The sequence below is a fragment of the Meriones unguiculatus genome, chromosome 11 (assembly GCF_030254825.1).
Source record: "Meriones unguiculatus strain TT.TT164.6M chromosome 11, Bangor_MerUng_6.1, whole genome shotgun sequence".
Taxonomy (NCBI): domain Eukaryota; kingdom Metazoa; phylum Chordata; class Mammalia; order Rodentia; family Muridae; genus Meriones; species Meriones unguiculatus.
The window spans coordinates 5790083-5812533 of record NC_083359.1 but is presented as its reverse complement, the minus strand read 5'-3'; the positions used below and the strand labels follow the sequence as shown (position 1 = coordinate 5812533).

The following is a 22451-nucleotide window of genomic DNA, read 5'->3' as shown; positions in this document are numbered from 1 at the left end:
AATTTTTGGGGTCACTCAGGTATACTATCATGTCATCTGCAAATAGTGATACTTTGACTTTTTCCTTTCCAATTTGTATCCCCTTGATCTCCTTCAATTGTCTTATTGCTCTAGCAAGGACTTCAAGAACAATGTTGAAGAGATAAAAAACTCAAGAGACAACACATGCTGGAGAGGTTGTGGAGAAAGGGGAACCCTCCTCCACTGCTGGTGGGAATGTAAACTTGTACAACCACTCTGGAAAGCAATCTGGTGCTTTCTCAGACAACTAGGAATAGCGCTTCCTCAAGATCCTGCTATACCTCTTCTAGGCATATACCCAAAAGAGCCTCAAGTACACAAAAAGGACATTTGCTCAACCATGTTTATAGCAGCCTTATTTGTAATAGCCAGAAGCTGGAAACAACCCAGATGCCCCTCAGTGGAGGAATGGATGCACAAATCGTGGTACATCTACACAATGGAATATTACTTAGCAATAAAAAACAAGGAAATCATGAGATTTGCAGGTAAATGGTGGGATCTGGAAAAGATCATCCTGAGTGAGCTATCCCAGAAGCAGGAAGATGCACACGGTATATACTCACTCATATAGACCTATAGGACAAACCTACTAAAATCTGTACGCCTAAAGAAACTAATCAAGAGGGAGGACTCTTGCTAAAATGCTCAATCCCTATCCAGAAAGGCAAAGAGGATGGACATCAAAAGAAGGAGAAAAGAGGGAACAAGTCAGGAGCCTGACACAGAGGACCTCTGAAAGGCTCTGCCCTGCAGACTATCAATGCTGAGACTTATGGGCAACCTTTGGGCAGAGTGCAGGGAATCTTAGGAAAGAAGTGGGAAATAGTAAGATCTAGAGAGGACAGGAACTCCACAAGGAGAGCAACAGAACCAAAAAATCTGAGCACAGGGGTCTTTCCTGAGACTGATACTCCAAACAAGGGTCATGAATGGAGATAACCTAAGACCCCTGCACAGATGTAGCCCATGGCAGTTCAATATCCAAGTGGGTTCCATTGTAATAGGAACAGGGACTGTCTCTGACATGAACTGATTGGCCTGCTCTTTAATTACCTCCCCCTGAGGGGGAAGCAGCATTTCCAGGCCACAGAAGAAAACACTGCAGCCACTCCTGATGAGACCTAATTGACTAGGATCAGAAGGAAGGAAAAGAAGACCTCCCCTATCAGTGGGCTTGGGGAGGGGCATGCATGCAGAGGGTGGAGGGAGGGAGGGATTGGGACGGGAGGAGTGAGGGAACCACAGGGGGGATACAAAGTGAATAAAGTATAATTAATGAAGAATAAAAAAGAAAAAATAAAGAACAAGTAAAAGAAAAAAAAACATGAAAAAGTCCATCTTATTGGGAGACAACACAGAGGCGACCCTGGTGTCTCCAGTAGTTGAGAATGGAGGGGGAGCACCTGCAGGGCAGAACTGCCAAGTGTTTTCATAGATCTGCTCAAAGATGCTCCTTCGTAGGGTAATATGAACTGCCAGAGCTGCAGAAATGTCAGTTCTCAGCCCGGCTGCTGCACCACCTTATAGCAAAATGGGTCTGCTTGGCTCTTCCTTTCCTTCCTCAACCATAGTCATCAAATGGGAAAGGTAATTGTCAAAAAAATAAGACAGGAGAACCAGAAAGCTGTGTCTGCCTGTCACCCACAGAGTACATTTAGAGAGATTTGAAGAGAGCATGTCAAAGTCACACTTTCCCTACCAAATGCATGTGAGTTTAACTTGGTGCACAGCAAACGCTGTTCTCACTTAGTTAAATGCTCATTAATTTCGGTTTTGTGATTTTTTTTTTAAGTTTGGAACTAGAAGCTTATTTTAGCCGCTGAGCTTAAATGTTCAGGTTAACTAAGCGCCCACCAATCAGCACGGCCTGCAGTAACTGCTGGGGACAATGACCTGGCTTCCATTTCAGCCTCTGGGACTGAGTTCTGAAGGTAACAGACTCTTGAGTCCCAGCTCTCAGAATTTGTCACCCTGGCCATGTAAAGCTCCTCCGTAGGACTTGCTTTCCTCATCTGTGAAGTGGGGAAGACAGGCTAATTGATCTTTCTTGTTCTTTTGTGTTGTTTCTGAGACTCTCAGTTTGTGGGGTTCATTTGTAGTTCGTGGGCCCTACCGTGAAGTCAGTTTAAACCAATGTTTACGTAACAAATAAGCAGCAGCTTCAACTGCTGGGGGCCCATTCTCAGCCTTCCCAGAGATGCCCTGCACCACTTACGAGAACCCGGTGTTGCGCGAGAAAGGTAGGCAAGCCTGCCCGCCAGGCCTACCTTGTTGAGAGTGTTGAGGGCTGCCTGGGCTGCGGCAAGGGCTGGCTCTGCTTTCGCCAGGTCCTCCTCACAGTCTTTCTGCTTCTGCTGCACCTCCAGCATGATCAGAGCCACCTTCTGCTCCTCCTCATCCGCGATGGCTTTCTCTCTGCTCACCTTGGCGGTCTCCACACCCACCACCTGGATCAGCTTGTCTGCATCTTCGTTCTTCTGCCTCAGCTCCACTTCCTGGGTGGCAAGCTTGGCTTTGAGCCCATCCACCTGCAGCAGAGACCACAGGGCTCATTGAAAGCAGGCCAGGGCCATGGTGTTCATGGTTCCATGGACCTGGTTCTGCAGAACAGACTTGAGGGCCCACTCATACATAGAGGTGAAAAGCTGCATTCTCAAGTGCAACCAAACTCCTTGCACTGGGAGGTCGGAGAAGGGAGCATGCAGAACACCCTTTCGTTGTGGCAGACTACCCCGAAATCCACATGCCGAGATCCTTCTCTTCGATGCCCTAGTGATGTGGAATGCCTCTCAATTAGTGCCTTTGTCCGTTAAAACTCCATGGACCTGCATCCATGTTTGCTGCTTGTGCTCTTCACAATAACCAAAAAACGAAACTAGCCTAGGCGTCTATCAACTGATGAATTGTGTGAGAAAAGGAAGAGGTCTTAAGGGAAGTGGAAAATAGGATTAATACAATAAACATGAGAGCAGAAACTAGGGGAAGAAAGGAACATAGCTGGGGTTGGGGGGAGTAAGGCCGCAGTGCCCTACTTTGTGTCTCTACTTCTGTGAGAAAATATTGACTAAAAGCAACTTGGGGAGCAGGGGGTGTGTCTTACAGGTTACTGTCCTGTAGATGGAAGCCAGGGCAGGAACTTCAGGCAGGAACCAAAACAGAGACGGCAGAGGACACTGCTTACTGGCTGGCTCTTCAAGACGCATGCTCAGCTACTTTTTGTATGCAACTCAGAAACACCTGCCCCAGGGGTTGGCATCACCCACAATGGGCTGGGCCCTCCTCCATCAGTTAGCAATTAAGAAAATGCTCCACAGACGTGTGCACATTGCCTCAGTTGAGGCCTCTTCTTGCCAGGTGTCTCCCGAGTGTGTGTTAAGTTGACAAAAAGGAACTAGCACAATGGCAGTAGGGGGAGGGTAATGAATGAGGCAGAAGTGTAATAACACACGCAAAGAGACCATGACGAAACTCAATTCTTTTCCGTGTAAATATGAATATATTATCAATAATAATAAAAAACCTTGATGTGCCTAAAACCATATTTCACCTGTGATAGCTCCTTGGCAAGGATCAGATGTTACTTAATTAAAACTGTATGTTGTCAAATGTGCTAAAGAGTCTAAAAAGGGAATCCCTCCAGTCTGAGAGATCAAGTGTGTGGATGAACAGTGCCCACACCTGGTGTACAAGTAAGTATACAAGGGAGCCTGACCTATGACCTCCAGTGACTCACAAGGAAGCCAACCCCTTACCTTCAAGAAAAATGAGGAAACAAGAGACATAGCAAACCATGTGGCCTCCCGCCACTCCTAGAACAAATTTAAAGGGAGCCCGCATGAAACTGTCCATTGACTACCTCAGGAAGCCGGCCTGCTGCAAGTCAGACATGTAAGCATCTGGTTGATGTCTTCAAGCCACACAGTCCAGAAAGATAGAGTAACTCCTACAGCTGTTGCCTTCAACGGCCAGAACCTGATCAATAATAGACATCTAACATTGCTACTATATTTTTTTTTGTCACTTTCAATGCAGGACCAAAGCAAGCCCTAACACAATCCCATAGAATGTTCTGTTGTAAGGAACGCCACCTCCACTCCCCCAGGTGAACAGCCTCTAGTCTGGGTCTTCTCTTTCTATACTATGAAGCTTCCCTACTCCTCCCTCTGGTCTTGGCTCAAAACAGGTGCAGCTGTGGTGCCAGGCTCCCTTGCTGTTAATAAGCTCTGATTTGGTGGCGTTGGATAACCTCCACTTGGTTAGTCTTTGCTAATTTCCACAATCCTTAACTACAAACAGATGACCATGTAAAGATTAGACAGCCAGTGTACCAATGGTCCTAGCCAGCTGGATTTCCCCACAATGCCTCGGATGTCAAATGTCATGGGGGGGGGGGCGTAATGAAGCCTCATGAATGGATTAGAGAGGATCTGGTTTCCTGTGCCTCTTCAGATCAGCAGAGTGATGGTTTGAGAGTGTGCCTCATAAGTTAGCACCAACATCAACATCAGCACCAGCTTCAGCATTACCATCAGCACCAGCACCAACATCCACAGCACCAGCACCAGCACCAGCACCAACATCAGCATTGGCAACAGCACCAACATCAGCATCATCAGCATCATCCAGGAACAAGTTGGCCATGCAAACATCCTGGTCCTACTCCAGCTCCACTGAGTCAGAAACTCTGAGGTGAGGCCTTGCAGCCTCTGTAGATTCTGCTAGCCTAGGTTTTGAGATTAGCTGGTCTAGTATAATGGCCTTTTCAAGTGCAACGGGAAGACAGACCTATTTATTCTGAAAAGCAAAGAAGCCATTTGTATTTGCAGTATGGCTCATAAACCTTAACATCACAGGCTGACCTCTTGCCTCTCATTTTCTTGCAGTCTATTGCATGCAACAACCACAGATTACTTTGGAGCTCCTGGAAAACGTCAAACAGATTTGAGTGCTTTATGATGCAAAATGCATAAACCGAAAATAAAACTGAGGCTTAGACACCGCTGATAATTCCCCTTTCATGGCAGATCAAAAGAAAGAAAAGGAAAGGGGGCAAAAAAAAGAATGTTCTTTAATTTTGTGTATTCATGGAAGCCAGAGCCTGTTTTAACCTCAAATAGAGGCTGCTCCCTGGAACACGTCTTATATTCAGGAGTTGGAAGGTTAATCTGCTTCCATCTCCCGTTGTTCAGCTGCTGAGTTACTTCTGCAAGGACAAAGATGCAATTGTAAATCAAAATGATTGAGCTGCATAATCACCCCAGTCAGCAAACACACCAGTAACTTTTTGTTTCTTTTTAAATCTTGGGAGATTTGAGAAAATTGAAGTGTTTCTCTCCCCCCCCCCCCCTTTTCTTCTTCTTTTCTTTGTGGTTGTTTTGTTTGGCTGATTGCAGATATGGCTGTGACCTCAAGCCCAAGGTAAATAATCCTCTTCACCATAAATAGGAGTTTAATAGCTCTTAAGCTGTGATGTGCAGTGACAGCAGGGCCCTGCCAATCAGAAAGGGGCCACTCCCCCCTAACAGACAACAGGGAGTTCAGGTTCATTTTAGGATTTTTCTTCAACAGAGCAACAGATCCAAGAAGGCTAGTTTAAAGTGTTCTTGTTCTCTTACTCAAACATCCAAGCCATACTTTGCATTTCTCCTTACTTAGTGCCACAAAAACAGAACATTAAGAAGAGCTCAGGGATCCAGAAAAGACTTTCCCACAGTACTGCTGGCTCCATGAATCAGAATCATACTCCATTCTCAGGGAAATGCCCAGTGAAAGGGCTAAGGCGGCAGGGCTGTGGGCACATGGCTACCAAAGAGAGAGGGTAAAGTTCGCTTGGCCTCCTCCTCAGAGTCCCAGAACCCCAGAAATGATGCTGAGAATTAAAGGAGTTGAGGAGAAGCATATATCTTGGACAGAAGTGCATGCATCTTCCCAAAGTTGCCCATGGTATGTGTGTGTGGGATAATAGTCCTGTTGGGCAAAGTGCGCGGGGAGGGTTGTGACTACATCACCTGATGGTAAAAGGAGCTTAGGGTACCCAGCAGGAACAAACACTCCAGGAAGGGGTGAGGGGTCAGGGCAGCTCTCTCTCTCATCCATGTCTGTACCATCTACCAACTCTGCTTGGGTGAATTTGGACTTTGTGTTGATTACTTTTGTGTTGCTGTGATAGAACGCCATGACCAAGGTGACTTACAGAAGGAAGGGACTATTATTTGGGGTTCATGGTCTCAGAGAGATAAAAGTCCATCACCATCATGGGAGCAAAGCATGGCAGTAGGCAGACATAGCAACTGGAGCTAAAGGCTGAGAGCGGAGGGCTTTCATCTTGAACTACAAACAGGAAGCAGAGAGAGAGAACAAACTGGGTTGGAGGAGGCTTTTAAACCCCAAAGCCTGTTTACTCCCCTCCCCTTCCATGATGTACTTCCTTCAACAAAGCCACACCTCCTAAGTATCCCCCAAACAGAGCCATCAATTGGAAACTAAGTATTCAAATGCCTGATACTTATAGGGAAGTCTCATTCAAACTACCACAGACTACAAAGTGTCTTTGCTCTCAGACACAGATATGTCCCTTCCTACCAGCATGTTTGCCTTTCTAGTGTGCAGGTTTTCTATTTAGGGAGCAGAATTGAGTGTTTCCATTTGAGAACACCCTCACCAAGTCCTTATAATTAGGGTGATACAGTTCCAGTTGCTATTTGACTCTGGATTGACCAGTGAGGATCCAGATCACAGCTCCTCAGAGCCGATGGTTCTTCTCCTGGGAATTTGGCTGAAAATCCTGGGGAAAGACACTGGGGTTGGTTGTCAAGCAGATAGCATACAAGCCTGAGGTTGCTACAGGACATGAGATCACCTGTCTGGCCATGAGTGACAGAAAAGTCAGCCAAAGAATGGAGAAAGCCACCTATGTGTGAGAAGCTAGTACCAGCCCAATTCAAATTAAGCTTCATGTGATAATTCAGTTGAATGAACCAAGTCATCTTTTAAAATTTGTTTTGTTTTGCTTAAACTAACTTAAATTTTGGTTGGTTGGTTATCAAAAGAGTCATGATAACCATATCATGTAATTTATAAAATTGTAACGGTACACTGTATTTAACCAATACAGGCAACATGTTATTTTAATACATAATTATAGAAAATTACTAAGACATCTTACAGCCCGTTTGGAAAAGTAAGTGTTCAAGTTACAGGATGTACATGGTACTTTCAGCACACTGCAATTTAGCTTAGCCACATTTTTGTTCTTGATGTTTTGAGAAAGGACCTCTCTGTGTAGTCCAGGCCAGTCTCAAACTCAGGATCTTTCACCCACAACTTCCTGAGTGATTGGGATTAGAGGAATGCACCATAACAATTTGGGATTAAAGGCATGCACCATGACAACCAGTTGGCATCATGTCACAAGCATTCTCTCTCTCCCTATTTTATTTATGGTGCTTGGCATCAAACCCAGGGCATTGTGCCAGCTAGGTAAATGCTCTACCACTGAATTCCATATCTACCCTAGCCAGAAACTTCATGTATTTCCTTTCTTTCCCTATGTTCCCTTCACTTCTCATTATTTCTCCTTCCTCCCTTCCTCCTTCTCTCTCTTTCTCTTTCCATTTTTGTATTCTTATTCTTTCAGAATGAGTTGAATTACCTTTTTCACTTTATAAACAAAAGGATAAATGTCACTAAATCCACCATCTTTTGGTACCTTTGATGCCTGACACTACTTGACAACCCCAACATAATCTGAATCTAATATAGTCTTTGATCCTAGAGCTTTCCCTTTATGATAAACAAGTACTTGTGGTGTGGCTTAGCCCTAGCACATACCTTTATCTTAAGAACTTTCTGTAAACAGGATTAAATAAAGTTAGCCCTAGGTCAAGTGGTGGAGCAAGAGAGAGACCTGCTCACCTGGGCCGAGGTGCTGTGAAGCTTCAACAGCCCGCTCTCCAGCCTCTCCACCTTGGACTGGAGCTCTCTTCCATTTCTGTCCAGCAAGCTCCGGTAGAGTCTGATGAACTCTAGAAAGGACTTGGGAGTCGTGTAGTTGTAGCGCTGCTCGTTGAGCAGGTACAACTGTGACGTCTTGTTGACACTGGTGTGGACAAAGGCCATGAACTTGCTGATCGACTGCTTCACTGCAGGCTAAAATCAGAAATATCGGGTTGAAGATGACTCTCCAACTCTTCACCACATAGGAAGTTATGCTCACCATCTCTATCTAACCTCTAACTTTAACCTTGACCTCTGGATGCCTGAGGTGAGGCGGACACTAAGGAGAGCCTTTCCCCTCTTACCTCAATGTTCTTTGTATTCTGCAAGAAACGGAGGCTCACAGACTCCAGGGCCTCCTGAGGCCACTTGTGGAACCAGTTGATTGCAGTACAATTCACAATGGCTGGGAATTTCCTGCTTCGAACTCTCAGTTTGTTCCCCACAGGAGAGAAACAGAGAGTCACCTGAGACATCAGAAGGGAGGAAGTACCAAGAAGGTATCAGAGAAATCCACAGAGAAGCAGACAAAGGTTCAGGTTGTCAGTCTCTTAGAAAACAGAAGAGCATGCTGAACAGGAAAAGAATCTTTCTTTGTGAGCCTATCCTTCTAGCTAAGAGACCAATAAATAATGCGAGGGCTGCATTGTGCACGAGAGGCCCTGCTCATAAGGCAGAGGACAACGGGCAGTGCTGCTCAGTCAAAAGAGAGCAATGCATTGTCACCCCCTCCACATCCCGGAGCCACCTCCGGCCATGCCCATGACCATACACAGCAGTCTGCCTTCCTGTACCTTAAGCTGTCTCCGGACTCTGTCTATGAAGAACTTCCAGCAGTTCTCTCTGCTGTCGACGAGTCCTTGGCTTTTGACCTCATTCCTCACATTGCTTATGATGCTCTCCACCTCGTCATCCGAGTAGAGACCAGGAACCTCACCTGGGGATAAACGGGACACTGACGGGTGGATCTGACACCTTGCTAATGGATGTGATCAGACAAAGAGAGTTATTTGGCATGAAAATACAGGTCTCTTGGTTTTCCATCATGTTCAACCTCATGTACTGGTGAAAACAGACATATATTATGCCAACACAGGGAGCAAGTGGTTATCGAGAGGGAGCAGTACAGGGTATCTTCAGCTTACGGTAATATTCCACTGGTCATTCTTTCTTTTGTTCAAGGCATTTATTTATCAACTACTGTATTATTGATATCATTGATCTTTATGGAAACTGTACCCTTAAGGAGTTTACTATTTAGAAGGAAATGCAAACCATAGTTATCTATAAGATTTGTGGTAAAAAAAAAAAAAATGGATCTGCAGCAATCCCTAGCTATCCAATTATATGCATATGGCTAAGGAGATCAGATAGCAGTCACTTTCTACAGGACACAAGAACCCAGGAGGGATTCCTGGAATTTAGTGTGAAAACACAATGCTTTAAGTCAACTCTATGTGTATGAATTACCTAAGAATTCAGCAGACTGTATTTGCAGAACTAAGACTCAAAAATCAGGATTGGCTTTTTACCTTAGTTTAGCGACCTTGGGTAAATTTAAAAAGCCCAATTATTTAACTATTAAAAACCAATAGAAATGCCAAAAAAAGGGGTGAAGAAAAAAATTCTTAAGAGCTTTGAGTGAGAAAGAATTTTCTGAATAGAACTCAATCTACTTTAAAATTAATTTGATGTTCCCAAATGGAAGCATTTGATAACTTATAAAATGTCAAAACACTGGCATTGCCCAGGAAATGCAGAGGATAGCCACTAACACATTATTTACTTACTCTATAAAGATATTATTCACAAATAAAAGATTAATAATCAACAGAAAGATGGGTGAAGGATAGGAAAAGGGACTCATAGTAAAGGAAATAAAACTGTCTTTAGACACATGGATAGATGCCTAGCCTCATTGTAATAATAACAAAAATGTTTGTCACTTTTTTGTTTACATATATCAGGTTTGCAAATATAAAAAACTATACATTCACCAAAGTAACATAGATATATATTGAAAGTATGTTTAATTGTTCACTTTTAACAACATTGGCAAGATCGTAAGATAACATAAAACACTTTAATGAGGCAACATATAAGAATAAAATTGTATACTCAATCCCAGAAATGAATAAAATTTAAAAATCTAACAAGCATATAAAATTGGTGTAGATAACTAAGGTTCTTCCTGGAAATGCCAAGTTATTTCAATGTTAAAAATTTTGATGAAAATGCTTTGCTACGTTAAAAGATTTAAGAAGCAAAACAGCTCAGCAGGTAAAGGCCCTTGGTGCCAGACCAGATGATTAGTTTGACCCCTGGAAATCAGGGGCCTTTTTTTTTTTTTCAATGCAGTTTATTCAGGAACACTGAACAATCCTCGGACCCCGGGGAAAGCCAGCCCACAGCTTAAATAGCCTCTGGGTAGCCAACCCAGGCGTGCCACGGGGGCAATGCAGATAGGTCCACATACATGGAAGCAAGCCAGATCCTCAGCCTTAGCCAAATGTGGAATTGTTCATGACAGAGAGCACTCACCATCGGGAAGGTGGAAGGCGGAAACCAGCTCCATCTTTAAGGCATAGCATTCCGCAGCTCTCTACAGTTCCCCCTTTTTGTTTTAGACGCATCAGGCAAGAGTAGAGGTCTGATCTCTGATATTAGAAATAAATTGGGACTTTGTACAGATGTTCATTTAGGTGTCATCCACCCAAAGAGCATCAGACCCGTCCGATACCTTTTTCTCAGAGGCGGGACCTGGGGCATCAACCCGCATGCAATCAGACATGCTCTTCTCTGGGTTGAAAGCGGCTGACCCTGAGTGCAGTGCTTAGCCTCGCATCCTGAGCGTATCATTTTAGCTTTTTATGGTATCCAACCATGCTTGGGGAGAATGTCCTGCTTCAATGGCTGTAAAGGCCTGAATGATCATGGCTGCATCACACTGTTGTGAGACTCTAATCTTGCATATATACCACAGGCAAACCAAGGAGACCAACACCAGAAGGCCTGCTAACACTCCCATGCCCGCCCATTCCTTCAGATGATTCATGGCTGCAGCAATCCATGTTGATAATCCTGTGGCTAGTCCTGCGTCCACTCCGGTAGAATTTACGAAATCAGGGGTCTTAAAAGGAGAGAGTACACTTCTTCAAGTTACCCTCTGACCTCCACAATGCACAGTGGCATCTCCTGTCTCACAACAAGTAAATAAATGTAATAAAATATTTTAAAGGGATTAAAACATCAAACCCATTAAAATAGAAGCAGTTTCTAAAGTATTGTTAGAAAACAGAAATAACTAAGATTTTGTCTTAATCCAATGACAGATATCAACCCCAAACATACTAACAACAAAACACTAAATGTTTGCTTTTAAATGAAGAACCAGGCAGGCATAGCTGCTTTCATGTTTCCTATTCAACATCATACAGGTTGTTTCAGACTATGAAAAAAAATTTAAAAACCAGATTGAGATATAAAGATAAGTAAAACAATACAACTATTATCATTTGAAAACCAGTTTTACATGGAGAAAAATCTAAAAAAAAAAAAAAAAGGTTCACACTAATAACTAGAACTCACAAGAGTGTTTAATGCCAGCCTTACTGGATACAAAGGCAATATAGTAAAATAAATTGCATTTTTGTTATGCAGTAAAAGAAAAGAGTTAATTTAAAAGTAATCATTTGAAATAACAAAACCATAGGCAGCTAAGTAATGAATACATAACACGTACAAGGTCTTAATTCTGAAATAGAGCGTTATTGACAAAAAGAAATGAAGCCGTAGTCGGAAAGAGAGACATGTACATGGGGTGTAATGCAGTGACCTGTCACAGAGACAAAAACCCAATGCAAAATTTGATCATAACAAATAGATCTCAAGAAATCTTGAAAGAGGAGAGAAAAGTGAGAAGGAGGTACCCACCCTATCAGAAACCAAGCCTCCCTGAAAAGCTAAGACCGTTGAAGCAATGTGAAATTGGTCCTGGGATAAATTAACATAACAAAAGTAAAATATTTATGAGCCAACTCAGATTTAAAAATATGATGACAACAAATTGTAACATGGAAGACTGACATGCAATGGGAGAGACTAACAAGTAAAGATGCTAGGATAAGTCAATATCAATACCACAGGCAGTTAGACTACAGTGTAAAGATAAATTCCAGGCAGATTAAAAACATAAATACAAAAAGTGAAGCAAGGCAAAAGCATTTTAAATATTCAGACGCAGGCATTGGTGTAGGACAGAATTTCTGAAACAAGAGTATGAAAAACCCAAGACATTAAAAATGCGGTTTACTTTTATGAAACACTGAAACTAAGTTGTTACGACAAAAGTCAGGTACAAACTTGAAAATGGCATTTATCACACATGGGACCAGGAGAAGTGAGTACCCAGAATGTAGGAAGAACATGAACAAACCCGTAAGTGACATCCGTCCGAAGGCCAAAGGGTGAACTATGAAAGCAAGTAAAACATATTGGAGGAGTGGGGCTGCCCAACAAAGAGCCAGTGCATGTGGCAGTCAGAGGGTGGCTTAAAGCAGTGAACTCAGTCCTGCGCGTGGGCTCCGGGGGTCAAGTGTGGGTCATCGGGTGTGGCAGCCAGTGCCTCTACCCTCTTTATTTAATCTTTGAAGGAAACACTTTGAGTTGTGTGTAGTTCAAAGTCACTTGCAAAATGGCAAAGGAAAACAATGGGATTATGTTTATTCGTTCGTCGATAACCTAGTAGTATCAGATAAATGGAGTGTCAGTAAAGGTAGAAGAAAAAAAAAATATAGGGAAACAACATAGAGTTCCATGGCCAGGCTTTACATTGGCATAGCTATTCTTACTTGGTAAAGTTGAAATAACATAGAATCACACAACTAAGTCACCCAGCACCTGTAGAACATCTACCTAAAGAAACTCTCCTAAACACAGGGAAAGTTTTAATCTCCCAGTATCATTTCCAATTCCAAGGGTGTTTGTTTTTATTACTTTTTGAATGTTCCAAAATATTGTGTAAAGCAAACAGTCGGCGTGGGGGTGATAATGTGAATATTGTGAATTTTATTTCTTTGGATAATTTACTGTGGAAGAAGGATCTAAGATTGTTACTTGGATTTCACATCAGAGAAAATATATGTATATATATATATTTTAAATTACAAGGGACAGGTTAGGACATGTTTGAAAATAAGAAGTAAGGATGGAAGGCAGTGAAAGAAAATTTGGGACAGGGACTAATTTTGACTTTGGTTGGATCCTGCTCAGGCAGGAGGGCTGGTTTTAGGAGGTGTGATGGAAATGATGGAGGCAGGAAGAGACCCCAAAGAAACCCAGACCCTCTGAGGCCCAAGGACAATGTGAGCTCTAGCTCAATGGCACAGATCAACCTCAGAATACTGAGCTTGAGAGATGAGAGAAAGAAGGAAGCAGTGGACTAGCTAAGGACTTAAAAGCACTGTCGTGATGTGAGGAGTTAGGGACAATCTGCCTTTTCACCACTTTTGCCTGGGGGAGCTGCCTTGCCATGCCACAGGGGAAGAGGATGTACTTAGTCCTGATGAGACTTGATGTGTGGGGATGGATTGGTGTGTATGTCTCTTTTCTGAGGAGTAGGGGAGGAAGGATGGGGGGAAGAGGGAGGGTGGGTGGAACCAGGGGGAAAGGAGAAAGGGGACTATATTGGGATGTAATGTGAATAAATAAATTAAAAATAAAAGAAGCACTTGGATGGAGTTGGCTTGTGCAGTGGGCTGGGTTTCCAGCATCACGGCCTCTGCATTCCCCTGAACTTCCTTGTGTACGTTACAGCCCTCCAGGTACGGCACGGATTCCCCTTGATCTTAGACATCGGTAATTGACTGGTTCACATACTTTTCACCTTTTCTTCATTTGAAAGATGCAGAGTTGATGTACTTTTGATGTTTCTCCAAAGTATGCTGCATATTGAGAATAAGAACTATGACCTGCAGGCTAAATTTTGTGCAGTGCGTCTCGGTATGTTCTACCAACTAAGAATTAGATATCTTTAAGACAATCCTTGATGTTTGAAATAAAATAATATTTTGTGGCACACAAAAACTATGTGAAGTTCAAATTTTATTGTCCGTGAATCATTTTACTAGGTACAGCCATGCTCTAACGTTTGTGTATTGTTTGTGCTCATTTTTATATTTTCGTGACAGGCTCGAGAGGTTATGACAGAGATCAGGTGATCCACAAAGCCCCCAGTGTTTACTTTCTGGCCCTATAAAGGATGTTTGTTGCTCTGAGCTTATGGAGCATCGTTAAGTGGTAAGATGCTTCAAGCTCTGGGAGCATCTAGAAACTCACCCAGGCTCATCAGCTGGCCTGGGTTTTCTCAAAATCCCAAGAACCTATCAGAGCATTGGATGAGATGTTTGACATCTGGGACTGCAAGCAAAGTTTCCGTTTGCATATGTGTCCCTCTACTCCTGACAACACTCCTGTTACTTACTCTGTGACATACTAAAACTATGCTTTGATGAAAGCAGTCAAAGGGAATTTTCTGGTGTGTATGAAGGCAGAAGCTCTTCAAACATCTCCAAACTTTCCTTGTTGGGAATCCCTATCTCTTCCCACAGCTGTTTACAGGCTAAATGCTAGAGTGTCTTGAGAACCAGATCAGCACTAATTCAATGAGTGCGATTGGGTGGAAGGGACTCCGATACCTTGGTATGGCTCAGTCAGGCAAAGCTTGGCATGAAAGGAAGTGCGTGGTTCAGTCTTTCACCTGCCTGTCAGCTTTGACCCCACCTACATCCTCCGGTTAAAACAAAACAAAACAAACTGCTTCATTTGTCCCCAGAAGAAAATCAGGGGGCTGGGATGGCTCTTTCAGTACCCATGTTCCCCTCTACTATATGAAGACTTACCCAACCCTACTGTCCATAGCAATCCCCAGTAGGCAACACGACACTCCACTCTCATGGTATTACCCACACAGCCATTTTGTGCTTCAGTTTGAAGGACAAATCCCAGAATGTCTTTTAGGTTCCAAGAGACATTAAGGACTAAGAAGAAAAGTGGAACAAGAGTCCGCAAAGGGCTGTAGTTTTGTTAGCATTCTTTCCTAAAGTGGATGGTATGTATTTAATCAGTATGTTTTTGTGCCTCTGAATTATTTGACACTGTAAAATCAGCAAAAAGTTGACTGTATAGTTTTAGTGGCTTTAAGGTTACAGTCTTGTTTCAATATGGTGGGAATGTGTGTAGGTACTGATGTGACAAGTGGACGAGGCATTCCTCCTCCGACTGCGAGACAGTGGAGGCACTGGAGATGAGTCTTCAGATAAGGCTGATAGATAAGACAGGCCCCACCTCCGCCATAATACCAGGTGGGAGGTCCGTGTGGGAGGGGAGGACAAGTTAAGACGTGTCATAATTTGTCATAGCAAGAGTTGACAAATTGGGGCAGTTTGGATAAAAAAGAGAAGCATATAGAAATGGGTGGAGTGAAAACAGCATCAGTTGGCTATCTCATGGATATAGATAATAAGGAAAAGGCTAACGCTGACAGGGAATCGCAAACTTAGAGTTTAGAACACAAGAGGAAAACAAGAGGCTGGTCATTGAGGCTCTTCTTCTTTTGGGGGTGAGTGTTGTCATCAGGGCTTGATTTTGACAGTGATGTGATAACACCAAGAGCCGGAAGTGTGCGGGAGGAAACACCATTGTCTACGGCAGGAGGTGATTGGCTCTCAGGGTGGATGTTATTTTGTGGGGAGGGTAGAAGCACTAGCAGACAATGACTGTGTTTTTACAGCCACTCTGACTCATAGAACTGCTTTGAACTGAATCATTGGCAGGGCCACCCAAGGCACCAGGCCTGGGAAGGGCTTTCACCACCAGCCTTCCACTGTGGCACATTTCTGCCTGTTTTCTAGAACCCACCTTTTCTGACCTTAGGCCACAAAGCATAGCTTCCTCCTGCTACTGTGAGTTCCAACAACTGAGTGAGCAGACAGCCCTGCAGAACTGAAACCCACACAGCCTTGGCCGGACCAGGATCCAGTGGGTTCCCATTCCAAAATTATTTATTCATTTAAAAGTGAAAAGTAGAAGATACACTCTAATCCTCTCTGTTAATATTGCTAATTTAAAAGGGAGAACATTATAAGAACAAACAAACAAACAAACAATCAGTCCAACCTGCTTCCTCACTTAAACATGCATTTGCAAATCACAATCTTAGGAAAACTGCACCCTGAAGGGGAAATGGCGCACCTAAGATGGCTCCCGAGCAGGCTTGTGTTTTTTGTTTTTTTTTTTTATTAGGTAAGCAATTCATCTGCGCTTCAACAAAGTTGCCTTTTAAATGAAAGAAATTAAAGACACTTCATTGGGGAACGAACCTTCAGTTGGCTAAAATCGAACAATGTCGGAGAAGGTGAACTGGCTGGATTGGTGCCAATTGAAATAAAGGGTAGGGCTGGTACCATGCCCAACATTTCCAGAGCTGTACGTTTTGGAAGCTTGGTTTCACTCTCTCAGTTGTTTTAGAAATTAGGCTGTAAGGAAACTTTGATGTCGGGGGAGAATTCGATTTCTGTCTCATTTGATACAATCATAAAAGGTGTGATTATATCATAGGCTAACTACTACGAAAAGATGTTAAAGATGGTATTTAAGAAGGGGGACATTTGTTACTGGAGGTGCCAAAGTGTAAGAGCTGGCAGGAAAACTCTTGGAGATAAAGTTAGTCTAAGCAGGATGAAGTGGGAGAGAAGCAAGTGTGGGTTTATTGTTGTGATAGGCCAGAGCAGAGCAGGGAACCCAGGACAGAGATCCTCCCTAGAAACAAGCTATTTCAGAACCTGTTAGCTCATGGTCTAGGCCAGGAGCCAGTGGCTCTTCATGGACTGAAGGCCAATCGCTATCCTATATGACATGAAGCAAACAATGACTCGGAAACAGTGACACTTATGAGAGATGGTGGAGAAATAGCCTGTGATCATAGTCCTTAGACTTCATAAACTAAGGAGTAGGAAATGGAGCAGGAGTAGGTTCTGGAGGAATGTGTTTTTGAAGAAACAGGAACTGGTGGGAATTTTGCTTTAGGGACAACTGTATACTGAATGTTCTCTTGATCCTGGTGATAGGGTGGCTTACATGCATGTGTGATATATAAGATCCAGAAAAGCATGTTCTTTTTGATTGACATTAACAAACATTTATGCAAATGCTAATCTATTGTCATATGTAGAATTTATCAAGTATATTAGGTCATTTGTGTGCTGTTTTTTTATGTGAATATGTACATGTCTTTAAACTTATGTGAATCATGGATTCCTATATAAGTAAGAACAACAAAGTAGCAGGCACTGAGCTTTCTATTTCTCTGCTGTGGAGGGCTTGGCCATTTGTGTGGACTTCAATGGAGACTGTGGAGAAATTCTACATCTGCTGATGTTTTCGCTTTTCTTCATCAGGGTTCTGAATCCTTGCTAAACTCTTGACTGGTGATTTGATTTCACCCTGTAGTATCAGAGCATCGTCTTTGACCCTGTCTTCTCCCAGCATCTAACCAGTCTGAAGACCTATAAATGCTCCCCCTTCTCTCTCTCTCATGGGTATTCTGAGGAAAGAGCATCTACTCTGTAAACTTAGCAAATTCTCAGACACTAACCCACTCTTCTTTCCTTGATCTGATCCTATGCAACAAAGAATCTGACAATTACTGCTTGATCCACAATGAAAAAAGGCTCTAAAACCCAGCATGGCTGTAAGTGGCAACAGCTCTGGAAAGGGCTTGGGCAAATCTCTCACTGTGTTAATGTCCTCTTGCCTATGACCTGACTTTCCTGACTTCGGACCATGCCTCCATCGTTAGATGACTCCGACTTTGTAGAGGTATTCACAGGTAAAGACTTTCTTACCAGATGCCAGAAGATCATTGATGAGCACCAGGAACCTCTCGTCAGCCACGTGCGTATCAGTCATGAGAAACACGGTACTGAGATTTTTCACCCCAGCTTTCAGACACAGACTGGCCAGGTCTACCTGCAAGGTCATTAATGTAAAAGATTCCTCAAAAGAGATAGAACAATTTACTTATCTACCTCTGTTGGGAATAAAGCAAGATGCAAATGAGAGGCCAGGAGGAACACTACTTTTCAGCAAGAGGCAGGGAAGTATGCCATGTTTCTAGAAATCAGTTCAGTGGAGGTGAGAGGTCAAGACCACATAGTGGGGCTCTGAATTCATGCAAACACAGTTGGCCACGCACTGCTGTAAGCTCCTACAGAAAGGTAATTGAGGTAGTCCTTTCCAAGGGACACGTGTGCTCCTTGATCATGTTTTACTAATGTCATTGAGTAAGGAAATGAGTTGCTTCAGAAGGTAAGCTATCAGAAAAGCCACGTGCTAGGGCCTACAGTATTAGAATGAATGCATCTCACACCAGCAATGCCTTGTGCTCTTATGAGTGGCTCCAGAGAAAGACTTTGATTTTTTTTTTTTTAAATTGCAGAACACAGACATAGGTGCAAACACAAAACCACCCATGGGAAACCCAGTCAAGGCTGAAGATGGATGAACTCTCTTCTGTATAGCTCTTACAAAATTGCACATTGCACCCTACTATGCTTCTTTCTTTCTAGTGCCCTTCAGAGTTTATTTCCTAACAGCCTCACACATTCTTTTATTGTAGAATTTCTATAGTGTTCAAATAACACCTCAAAGGCAAACAACTTCTTTTCGGATTAATGGTGCTTAGCCCACGCTTTCACAGAATGATCTAAGGTGACGTTTCTCAGTTTTCATTAGAATCACCTGGGCAGTGCCAATGCCCAGGTGTTTCCCTGTACAAGTTAACTCTGAGCAGCTTGGGAAGGGAGGCAGAGACTTCGGCATTATTGGATGATCCCCAGAGATTTTGGTGTATAGCCAATATTTAGCATTACATCATTCTGTAAATGTCCACTTCCCATCCTCCTAGCTTGTCTTTGGAAACGCTGAAGGAAGATCAAATGTGAACCTGACTTATGACCTTGGATTATGACCTTGGATGCAGCCAGTGTTGACAAATTGAGGCTGTGTCTTCAGAGAAGAAGAGAACATACATTGCTCTTATCACTGCCTGAGAGATGATGGGGGCAGGTGGGCAGGGTCTGCTCAGTGTTGGCTGAAGTTCTCCCAGGAATACTAAGGCAGTTCCTGATGGAATTTATACCATGACATGCCACAGTGATGTGGTTGTGCCTATGGATCACAAGAGGCTGCTGGACAAGTAACCTTTGAAAGCTGTGTATACTACTTTTCTTCACTGTCCAGAGCATCGACCATGGCTTCTATGTGCCTGATGTCTGAAACCAGAAAATATCACAGAAGGTCCTAGAGGCAGTGGTTATTCCCTGTTGGTCAGACTGTCTGAATCCTTCCCAAGTCTACAAGAGCTGCTAGCAAATTGTGTGCTAAATTTGAAACAGACTGAGCAAGAGCCAAGGCACTGATGTAAAAGATGAGGCCCCACAGAGGTTGACCCTGGAAAAGACACTGTAGTTAGGTTAAGTATAGTAAGAAAAGAAACCCTCAGATTACCAGCCTAGGAACTAAAGGGAAACTGGACAATTAATGGGGGGTTCTGGGTAGGGGATGTAGAGAACCAAGGAAAGATGACAAGGATTGTAGATGGCTGGAGAGAGGCAGGGTATTGATGGTTTGAATAGGAATGCCCCCCACAGACTCACGTGTTTGGCTGCTTAGTTATAGGGAGTGGCAGTCTTAGGAGGTGTGGCCTTGTTGGAGTAGGTGGGGCTTTGTTGGAGGAAGTGTATCACTGGGGGTGGGCTTTGAGGTCTCAAATGCTCAAGCCAGGCCTACTGTAACTGTCTCTTCCTGCTGCCTACTGATCCATATGTAGAACTCTCAGCTGCCTCTCCAGCACCATGTCTGCCTGTGGGCCACCATGATTTCTGCCATGATGATAATGGATTAAACCTCTAAACTACAAGCCAGCCCAATTAAGTGTTTTCCTTTACAACATGTTGCCATGGTTATGGTATCTCTTCACAGCAATAGAAACCCTAAGACAGAAGTTGTTACCAGGGGCTAGGGTATTACTGTGATAGGCCTGATCATGACCATGCTTTTGTTTGGAGAAATTGGACTTTTGGGATTTGGGGTTAGAAAAGTAGTGGAATGTTGTACGCACTGATTAATGGGCCCTACAAGTAGGAGCATGGAAGACAGTGTTGCTGAGGGTAATTTAAACTGTGGGAGTATGGATCGAGAGGTTTCAGAGGAGAAGAATATTAGTATGTGGACTGGAGACTGTTCTTGTGATATTTCAGTGAAGATTGTGGCTACTTGTCTGAAAAACCTGCCTGAGCCTAAATTGAAGAGTTTTGGATAAATTGCATAGGCAGAGGAAATTTCAAAACAGTATTGACTCTGTCATGTGGCTATGAGTGTTCACCCTTATGAAGATCTGTAATGAAAAGAAGCAAGTGGAGTAAAGAAAAATACAAAATGTACAGTTCAAGGGGAAAAAAGGGTATGAGGAAATGCAATGAAGCTAAACCCTGTGTTCAAGGAGATAAACAGATTAAAGAAATGCCTAAAGTTAAATGGAATAAAGGGAGTGTTGCCCTCAGGGTAAAACCCTACCCTGTTAAGCTTCCAACAATTTGTGAAAGGAACTAAAGAACAGTTTAGGTTGGTTGTGGTGGTACACACCTTTAATCCCAGCACTCCAGTGGCAGAGACAGGCAGATTGCTTAGTTTGAGGCCAGCTTGCTCTATAGAACAAGGTTCAGGTTTAGGCAGTGAAGGAAACAATCACAAACAGAAAGCCATTGAAGATATTATCGAACAAGGGGGTCCCAGCAAGCAGTAGAACTTGGCAGCTTCAGCTGCACGGTTCTGGCTTTAGAGTCTGGGGTAAAAATAAGCAGTTATAAAATCTCCCTCAGAGACTAAGGAAAACTGCTGAGAGTAGGCTTATGTCAGGATGTTCCTTCATGGAGGCCGAGAGATGTCATTGTGTGAAGCTAAGGAAGTTAAGCCTGGATTGCCTTGTCGACTTAAAATCTTGGAGATCTCAGAGCCATGGGTAACTGCTGAGGAATGTTGTTAACAGGGAGTGGAACCAGGCCCAGAGAGAGAAGTGTGTTGCTGTCAACAAAGCTGAAAGGAGTTGGAGATGTGAAGAGCACTTTGACATCAGGCATGGAGAAGCAGTTTGGAGTTTTCTCCGCTGGGTTTTGGTCTTGCTTTGGTTCAGTATTTCCTCACTATGATCCCTTTTGGAATGGTAAAGTATATTCTGTATCAGTATATGTTGGAAGTATATAATCTGCTTTTTAATTTTGTTTTCATAGGGGATTATAGTTAGAGATTGTATTAATCTCAGGAGACACTTTGAACACTGGACTTTTAAGCACGTTTGTGACTGCAATAGATGATGGGGACTTTTGAAGTTGGACTGAATGCATTTCTGCATTATGTTATGGCTGCAAGCCTATGGCATCCAGTAAGTGGAATGTGGTGGTTTGAATAGAAATGGGCCACATAGACTCATGTATTTGGATGCTTGGTAATAGGAAGTGGCACTTTTAGGATGTGTGGCCTTGTTGGAGTAGGTGTGGCCTTGTTGAAAGAGCTGTGTCACTAGGGGTGGGCTTTGAGGTCTCAAATGCTCAAGCCAGGCCTAGTGTGACTGTCACTTCCTGCTGTCTACTGATCCAGATGTAGAACTCTCAGCTATCTCTCCAGCACCATGTTTCCCCGTGTGCCACTGTGCTACTCACCATGATGGTAATGGACTAAACCTCTGAACTCTTAAGCCAGCCCCAGTGAATTGTTTTTCCTCATTAGAGTTGCCTTGATTATGGTGTGTCATCACAGCAATAAGAACCCTAATTAATACACAGGGTCTCTTCCTACAGTGGCCAACCTTACCTTGAAGTCAGGGGTTTGGTAACCTTTGCGCAGGGTGATCTGGAACACATCCATGGAGCTGATAAAAGCCGCCAGCCTTGTCAGACTCTGCTTACCGCTCCCACCTACACCAACTAGCAGGGCGTTTCCTCGAGGGGACTCCAGGATTCGGTTGATGTGACACCTGATGAGGAGCAAGCAGAGACAAATCACGGAGGGCACTGTGCACAGTGAGACACACAAAGGGCATAATGATTGGAGATGAAATGGCAGCTTCTCTTAGAGGCACAACTGAACTCTGGGGAACTTTCAGAGCTTGTCCTCAATCATGGTATCAACTTCTTGCTCAAGTGCACTGAAATTGTCATCGCTTTATGTACAGCCTGAGACCCCATTGAACTGGTGAGAGTGAGGGAAAGTCCAGGGAAGGCCAGCAGACCTGAGAGGGTGACTGGTGGGGCTGGAGAGGGACTCTGTGTGATTTTCTTCTTCTCCCTCACTGAACCTGCCTTTGTCCCAGTTTCCTC

At 43.4% G+C, this 22451-nt stretch overlaps 1 protein-coding gene across 1 annotated transcript in view; it reads right to left on the bottom strand.

The window, feature by feature from the left end:
• Positions 1-22451, bottom strand: part of Dnah9 (dynein axonemal heavy chain 9) — a 311392-nt gene that overhangs the window by 107882 nt on the left and 181059 nt on the right. Inside the window, exons 44-49 of the mRNA XM_060363494.1 lie at positions 21946-22108; positions 17922-18045; positions 8814-8956; positions 8325-8486; positions 7939-8172; positions 2292-2552 (exon numbers count right to left, since the gene is read on the bottom strand). Of these exons, the coding sequence (XP_060219477.1) occupies positions 2292-2552; positions 7939-8172; positions 8325-8486; positions 8814-8956; positions 17922-18045; positions 21946-22108 (1087 nt within the window). The remainder of the gene's footprint in view (positions 1-2291; positions 2553-7938; positions 8173-8324; positions 8487-8813; positions 8957-17921; positions 18046-21945; positions 22109-22451) is intronic.